The sequence below is a fragment of the Saccostrea cucullata genome, unplaced genomic scaffold, assembly GCF_032062105.1.
Source record: "Saccostrea cucullata isolate Sc308-1 unplaced genomic scaffold, CSIRO_AGI_Scuc_v1 ctg10785, whole genome shotgun sequence".
Classification (NCBI taxonomy): domain Eukaryota; kingdom Metazoa; phylum Mollusca; class Bivalvia; order Ostreida; family Ostreidae; genus Saccostrea; species Saccostrea cuccullata.
In genome coordinates, this window is record NW_026930808.1 from 20,148 (window position 1) to 28,846 (window position 8,699).

Here is an 8,699-nt window from a genome sequence, read left to right on the forward strand (position 1 = left end):
GGAAACCTAATGATCTATTTGCATTTGCAATAATATTATCATAATGTTTGTTCCACTTTAGATTTGACTGTAGTGTTACACCTAAATACTTGGCTGAACTTACTGACTCGAGTACATGATTATGTAGAATGTAATTATGAGAATATGTCTGTTTCTTATGAGAGATAGTGAGTTTAGTACACTTGTCTGGGTGGAAGGCCATAAGCCAATCAGACTCCCACCGTGCAGCTGCATCTAAATCTGATTGTAGTTTGTGACAGTCTTCTGGTGTTTTTATTTCTTTGTAGATGATACTATCGTCAGCAAAGAGCCTTAGTTTACTATGATGGAGATATTCAGGGAAGTCATTTACTGATAGAGGATAGGTCCAAACTGTTCCCTGGGGAACGCCAGAAGTGACAGGTACAGAAGTAGAGGAAATGCCATTTATAACTACTGTTTGTGTTCTATTATAGAAAATCATGAATAAAGTCTGTTTCTTATACCATAGAAATTTAATTTATACATAAGGCGAAATCGAAGGCTTTAGCAAAGTCCATTATGATTAAAATTGTTTTTGTATGCAAGTTCTTGATAAAATCTAAAATTGTGAAAATCTTGATTTCCTGAACCCATGTTGTAAATCATATAAGATGTTATTGTTTTCTAGATGGGCCATGATGTTGCTGGTGATTATATGTTCCATTAACTTGCAACATATGCAAGTCAATGAAATTGGCCTATAATTTATATCTTTCCCCCTTTTAAAAGCTGGAGCTACATTAGCAAATCAAGGTATTTCACCGGTTTCTAATGACTTTGTAAATACTAATGTAAGAATAGGTGTGACTTGTTCTTTTAGGTCTTTCAAAACCCTGCCATTTATATTGTCTGGTCCACAGGCCTTATGTGGGTTTATATTTGATAGTAGTTTCATAATTCCTGTACTGCTAAAAATAGGAGGCATGTAGGGTGGGGGCTTGTATTGGTATATCTGTGTTTGTTTCATTTGTAAAAACTGACTGAAACTGATGGTTCAATAAATTCGCTTTTTCCACTGTGTCAGCAATCCCTCATTTTTCAGGGGCCCAATCCCTAAGTTTTCTGTTCTTGTACTTTTAATGTAGCTGAATAAGTTTTTAGGTTTTGTCTTAGTTGTTTCATGTTGGTCTGGTTCATTTACTGGTAAATCAAAAATGATGTTTTCTATGTATCTCCAGTAAATTCTTTTTGTAACTTTTTTTCAATTCTTTAAAGTTGTTCTTTTCGTTTACTATATGCCTTAAAACAGTTTGTCTATTACCCATGGGAGCCTATGTTTATAGGTTATCATTTTGTGTGGTATATTGTTTTCAATAGAAGATAGAAGATTTACTTTAAAGATGTTCCACAGAGAGTCTACATTTACACTTTTGCTTTGTTCTAATGTTTCTAGGGTTGTTTTTAGATCTGATTTTATGTTTTCCCAATTTGCTTTGTTGAATCTGTATACCTTAATTTCCCTGGAATCACCATGTCCATCTGCTAATGTTTGGGTGTTCTACATACAATAAAGAAAGGTATAGACTATTAATGTAAAAAGTCATTTCATACCAACTTAAGGTAAAGGGGGAGTGAATATTTTGGAAAATAAAAAATTTCTGCCTTTGGTGGCCATGACATAAGCAATTTGTCAAACTGAGAATTATGCATCTTAGCATAGTCTACTAATGTTACCAAGTTTTATTGAGATGAAGTAGTGTTTTGCATAAAAATATACAATAAGTACTGATGCAAATTAAAGAACAGCCAGATTATTATAAGTGAAATGTTCCATCTAAAATGCATATGTAAAACATTGTAAAAATAAAATCTTTAAATTTTCAAATGCTTGGTACTGTATTGCAGCCAAATAGGACTAATACACCAATGGGGAAACTATATACAGTTAATTTAAAAGGTAGATTTAAAACAGCTTTAAGAACAGGAAAATGTCATCTTGTGTAAGTCATGTAAAAATGTAATTGGTTGAAGATGATAATAAACTTAACAATCTTAGTGTTGATTAAAAACATTATCATGACTGTGACAAATAAAGCATCAAAATGCGATGGTCATGACAATGCTTAAAATGAAATTGGTACAGTATCAAGACACAAGCACATTTTTGATCACAAGCTATAAATCAGTTTGTATTAAATATAAGTGAATGAAATTTCTCAATTTAAAAATGTACAAACAATACAAGCATAGAAATAAATGCTGGACAAAAATGGCTATGAAGAGATTCACAGGCAGACATGATGATACCAGTGTACACCCAAACAAGCAGATGGACATGGTGATTCCAGTGTATACCCCAAACTTTGTGGGGTATGACTGGAAAAAATGGGGTGAGGGAGGGGGCACTGTTTTGCTTCTCCCTCTGCCGTGTTTTTATTTAGGAGCCCCATCATATTTAATGGAAACTAGTCATATCAAATGCACAAAACACTACTTTATGATCAGACCAATATGCTTCAATCACATCTGTTTCACATGGGGATATATTTGTAAAAATCAAATCAAGCTTCGAACCGGAGTCATGAGTAGTCTTACTTACAATTTGTTGACAGTTAAAGCCTTTTTCCATAAATGTTAAAAAGTCTGCATGCCCAGCAAACAAATCAAAATTAAAATCTCCCAAGAATACCAAGTCTTTCTGATCATCAATCAAAGGCTTTATATGCATTTCCACGTGATGTTTGAAATTTTCCAAAGAACAAGATGGATATTTGTAAATAACTATGACTTGTACATCTCTATATTGGTTTAATTGTATGTTTGCCTTAATAAACTCTATGGGACCATTGTTTACCTTTGAGATGCAAGTTGTCTTGTAAATGTCTTTCACATACAGTGCTGTTCCATGATGTGGACGTCTATCAGAACTATCTAAAGTCTCATGGTTAAATATTGCTGTGTATCCCTGAAGTTGATAATTTTCCACATCTGCACTAGTTAATCTTGTCTCTGAGAATCCAACTACATCTGAAGCAAGAATGTTTGGCTCATTTTGAATTTGTGGAAAGTGTTTGTGAAGAGATCTACAATTGTTAAAAGCAATCTTTAAACGATGCAAATCAACCTGGTATATTGGGACATAACAAAGTTGGAGTGGCACCTCTTTTTTCATTCTCTCCATTTCATCTACGACTTGTTCATCCATAGATAATGCCTGCTCATTGAAGTTTAGAATATGCAGATGATCTACTGACCTTACCCGACTAAGTGCTACATAGTGGATGTGGGGAATTTTCCTCACTTTTGTTTGAGACATATCAATTACAATTTCATCAACTGTGCAACCTTGGGCTTTATGAATTGTTTTTCCTGCAGCTGGCCGTAATGGAAATTGGATTCTCTGAAAAGTATTGTAATTCAAAAGAAAAGACCGTTGAACTTCAAAAATTGGTGTCCAGTTCTCAGAAATTCCATCATGAAATAAATGTCTGTATTTCCTTCGAGTAGTTTTTCCAATTCCAGAGTCAAAAAATTCCACCCAAACTATGCTTGGCCTTGATATACCTTCCATTCTCCTTTCAATTAATTGCACTTTACATGATGAACCATTTGTCAAACCATCAGATACATCAACATTGACTGAGATATCATATATCATCCCAACAGCAAGAATCAAATTTTGCATCAAATTGGCAGTTTTGCTTACATCATCTGCTTTAAGAAGAGATCTTAGCAGTTTTTCCTTAACTTCTTTTGAATAATCTTTAATAACAGAATCAACTGAATTCACTGTGACCTTTTCTCCTCCAAGATTTTCAATCAACTGATTGTTGTATGCGTCTACTTTAGAATTCTGTGTAAAGAGATGAGGAGCATGATGTGGATAATTGTCACTTGTTTCTGTTATCATGCATCTGTGTATCACATTCATATCTTCTGCTGTCATTGATTAATTTTGTAACGAAGGCGATTCAGAAGTTGAGCGAACTCAATATCATCTTTTTGGCGCATGATTTCGTCCAACTCAAAAATAGAAAAATGCTCCTTCCAAAGATTGCTTGCAAGAACTTGGGCATCATGATTTAAATCCTGAAAGATCCAACGGTCCATCACAGGCTTAAGTTGGAAAAAATCACCAACAGCAATGATACTTATACCACCAAATGGTTTCTTGATGCCTGTGAGAAGTTGTAGACGACTGTCAATGAGTGCTAATGATCTGTTTCCCACCATTGATATCTCATCAATAATGATTACTTTCAGGTTTTGGTACTTTGTACGAAAAGTGTTCAATTCGTCAGAGTGCAAACTTTGTTGACTTTGATTAATTTTTTGATGGAAAGCAGATGCTATAGTTGCTCCTCCAATGTTGTATGCCGCCTTGCCAGTATAAGCACACAGAAGTATTCTTATGTCATCTGGATTTTCACCTTCTGTGGAACATAGGTATCTGTGCAGAGCTTGATAAAGTGCCCTTATCAAAACAGATTTGCCAACACCAGCACCTCCAGATAAAAATGTATAAATAGGTTCTTTCTTTGTTTTGACCCACTGCACAACATGATTAAAAAATTCCCGCTGCTTTACATTTAGACTTCTTAAAAGTTTCAAGTATTCACTGTCTGATAATCTAACAGAACTGTCTTCTGTTATTTGTCTTGTTGATGGAATGCCTATATCAGAACCTAAATCATACTGTCTTTGTTCAACTGGTCTCTCAGGATTAAATGGGACAAAGTTCTCAGATTCACGAGATCCTTCATTTTCATCCTCTCCTTCTGTTTGTTGAGCATTTGGTGCCAATTCATCATAAGCTTCTGAAAAATCCTCACTTGCCATTTGCAGAGCTGCATCAAGCTGTTCAGCATTGTATTCATATTCCTTGACTTTGTTTGTTAAAAAGGATTTCCTACGATTAAAGGATTTCTCAAATGAGTCAGTTCCAGATATTAGATCAACCGATTCAACTCTCCAAGGCAAAAATAACATAAGCTTTTCTCTGTAGTAGTTTTCTGGATCCGTTTTGATATTAAAACGCACATATCTAATTACCCTTGGCACTTTTCGTCGTCTAATTTTTATGCCGTTTCTCAAAGTAACAAGTGTATCACTTTCACCAAAGTCAAGATCTGAATCATTCTCTTCCTCATCATTTGACATATTGTTCTTATCATCATCATCATTCACTTCCTTTTCAATCAACTCCTTTTCATCATCTTTTGGGAATACAACATCTAGTTGTGATACATAATCAGCTAAACACCAGTTTTCAAGCTGTTTTGGGCGTTTTGCATACCGTTTAATTATATTGCTACATTCCACATCTGTAGAATTTGGTGTCAATTTTTCTAATTCTGCATCTGTTTTGATGAGAATTACTCGGTCATCTGATGGACTTGTGTTGATAAAAACTACATCTCTTGATGCTTTTGTCATTGGCATTTGTAACACTAAATATGCTGCTTCCTGTGCTCCAACTTCAACACTGTTGAGAAAATGGTTTCCAATGTGGCGCACCTGTCTTTTAATGTCAAGATTTCCTTCTCTAGCTTCCTTTGCTGCTCTGCTTAGTAAATCACTCATCCCTCTTTGAGATTTACTTATGTAAGAAACAATGTACATAGCACAAGCATATGGGTCCAAAATATACTGTATATCGATGTTAGCTCTCCAAGCATCAAGAACAACACTGTTGTATGAGTTTACCCTCATATCACATGGATTTCGTTTTAGAAAAACCTTTGGACCTCTCAGTGAACTTCTAATGCATTTAATGTAATCTTCCTCAGATATCTTTAACACAGTGCTTAGGAGTTCCTTGTAGGACAAATCGCATCCATTTTTCATATCATTTAACTGTTTCTGAATTTCATCATACATTTTCCTATATTTGTCAACCTCACATTCAAGTGGCTCCAAAATCAAGGTCTTTTCAAGAGGAGGAAGGGGAAAACCAAATCTGCATACAGCTTTACTTCTTTTTTTACATGTTTGTGAATGTTTGTGTACTTGTAAGCCAGTCAAATCATCTTCATTCTTTTCACATTTCAAGTAATTGTCTACATAATTCACTATCTCTTGTTCATTATTTTCATGATATTTTGGTGCATTTTCTATCCAAACAATCATATGAACATGTGGTGATCCTCTTTGCTGAAATTCAATTCTATAAAAGAAGTCTTTCACAACACCAATTGGATGGTGGTCACTTCTCAATACTGAATTCATGAACATACGGAATCTATGATCAAAGTATCTAGTGCATGTAATAGGATCCTTCTGTACTAGTTTTGATTTTTCAAACCAAGTCATGTTGTCGATTTCTTCATCAGTGTATTCCTTTCCATCATTTAACACTCCAAGTGCTCTAATGAGATCATTCCATCTTGTATCTGCAGCAGACAGAGACATAAACCATGTTGGTAAACCCAATTGTCTTATCATTGCAAATACATCCTTTTTTCTTGTTTCAAGATATGCAGGTGAATTTCGTAACTGTCTAAACACAAAAAAACCTTCATCATGTCTAACAAGGCTATTCACATGTTCAGGATTTTTAATTTCATTTGCTGTGATAGATCTTCCTTTGGTTTTGCATTTCCGAAGAGCCAGGTTGCATTTATCTGTAACTTGTTTCATTTGTATTTTTTTCAACTTAAAAAACAAATTTGGAACAGACTGGGCTGCACGTCTATCAACACTTCTCAATTCCCATTTAGCTATATCTGCATACGAGACACGTACTTGTCTTTCATCGTCTTGTAATCTTCCCTTTCCACAAAATATTGTTGGAAATGATAAATATTCTGCAGTCTGATCTTGATATAAACTAAGGGGACGTTGTCCTTCTCCTGGAGCAAAGGTGTATATCTGATTCATGTCTTGAGAAGCATCATCTAAAAGAGTATCACAATTACCATCTCTACCAACTCCGTCTACTTCACAATACTCATCGTCATCATCGTCTTCATCGGTCTCAAGATTACCAGTACTTTGATCTCTTTTTGCTTGTGTTTGCACTAGTTCTTGAACAATTTCATTTGCAGAAGATGTGATTTCTTGAAACCAGCTATCATCAACATTAATGTTTGCATTCTTGTAAAAGTCACTGTTGTTCAAAAGCCAATGTAATGCAATCAGTACTTTTGTTGGTCGTACATTTTCATGATAATCACATTTTTGGTAAGACAACTTTTTTTTCAACTTAACAGGAATTGTGATATTTTCATCCATCTTTCTAGGCAAGCTATTAACAGTAGGTTGAATATCAACAGGAACATTCACAACATTTCCTTTGACAGAATATTGTCCACCTCTTGGCAACTCCCTAATCTGCATAAAGGGGATTCGAAGTGATATTAGTCTCTCTTCTAATGAAAACAAATCTAATTCTCTTGGCTTGGGAGGCCATATCATACCATTGAGAACAGACAGCTTTGGGATTTTTCTTTCTCTAACTGAAGAATAGCAAGTCTTGCAAATCCATTCTGCATTATCAACAGAAGTAATACACGTAAGATATTTGCTTTTACTTGTGTCATCAAGTTTAGTATTTTCTACTTTTAAAACACTTTCTTTAAACCATGTTTGATGACAACATGAGCACACAAAAACTGGACCATGCTTAATCTGTTCATGAAAATTGTGAATGCAATCCTGTACGTTTATTCCAAACTGTCTTTGTCTAATTCTTTCATTTTCCTTGTTGCAATATTCTTTATTCTTTCTTTTTTCTCCTTTCCTTTGTTTATCATCCAACCTCTCATTTTGCCTGTAAGAACAATCACTGCGTTTAGTTTGCTTCTTTATTCGTTCTTTTTCAAGAACAAGAGGATCTTCCCTACTCTTGCTTTTTGAAATTCTATTTCCTTCATTTTCTTTTTGTTTTACTTCACAATCTAATCTTTTCAACTTTCTTGCAGACTTGTCATTTTTTCTTTCTTTCTCTCTTACTTCATCATTCTGTCTTTTAATTTTCCTTGCAGTTGTTTCCCTTTTGTTCTCCTTGTCTTTAACATCATAATTTTGTCGTTTTAATTTTCTTTCAGTTTTATCCAGTTCTTTTTCTCTTCCTTTATCCAGTTCTTTTTTTCTTTTTCCCTCACTTCATCATTTGTCTTTTAATTTTCCTTGCAGTTGTTTCCCTTTTGTTCTCCTTGTCTTTAACATCATAATTTTGTCGTTTTAATTTTCTTGCAGATTTATCCAGTTCTTTTTCCCTCACTTCATTTTCTTGCAGTTGTTTCCCTTTTGTTCTCCTTGTCTTTAACATCATAATTTTGTCGTTTTAATTTTCTTGCAGTTTTATCCTCATCATTCTGTCTTTTAACTTCACAGATTTATCATCACTTTCTGTCTTTTAATTTTCCTTGCAGTTGTTTCCCTTTTGTTCTCCTTGTCTTTAACATCATAATTTTGTCGTTTTAATTTTCTTGCAGATTTATCCAGTTCTTTTTCTTTTTCCCTCACTTCATCATTCTGTCTTTTAATTTTCCTTGCAGTTGTTTCCCTTTTGTTCTCCTTGTCTTTAACATCATAATTTTGTCGTTTTAATTTTGTCGTTTTAATTTTCTTGCAGATTTATCCTGTTCTTTTTCTCTTCCTCGTGATTCAACATTTTGACGTTTTAATTTTCTTGCAGCTTTATCCAGATCTCTCTCTTTTTCTCTCACTTCAACACTTTGTCGACTCATTTTCTTTGTGTTAGCATCTCTTTGTCTTTCAATGTGTTTAAATTG

General features: G+C 34.2%; 1 protein-coding gene across 1 annotated transcript; it reads right to left on the bottom strand.

Moving 5' to 3' along the window:
• Nucleotides 1-3,903: 3,903 nt before the first annotated feature.
• Nucleotides 3,904-8,233, bottom strand: LOC134230168 (uncharacterized). Its single transcript, XM_062711942.1, has 2 exons — nucleotides 8,067-8,233; nucleotides 3,904-7,732 (listed from the first exon to the last, which is right to left on the bottom strand). The coding sequence occupies exons 1-2, from the start codon at nucleotides 8,231-8,233 to the stop codon at nucleotides 3,904-3,906; spliced, it is 3,996 nt and encodes a 1,331-aa protein (XP_062567926.1).
• Between the last annotated feature and the right edge of the window lie 466 nt (nucleotides 8,234-8,699).

Bases quoted from the DNA above. Each gene is read 5' to 3' on its own strand.
- LOC134230168 (XM_062711942.1), bottom strand. From the start codon at position 8,233: ATGTTAAAGACAAGGAGAACAAAAGGGAAACAACTGCAAGAAAATGAA. The intron at 7,733-8,066 runs GTGAGGGAAAAA...TTGTTCTTACAG, and splicing joins ATTAAAAGACAAATGATGAA to GCAAAATGAGAGGTTGGATG.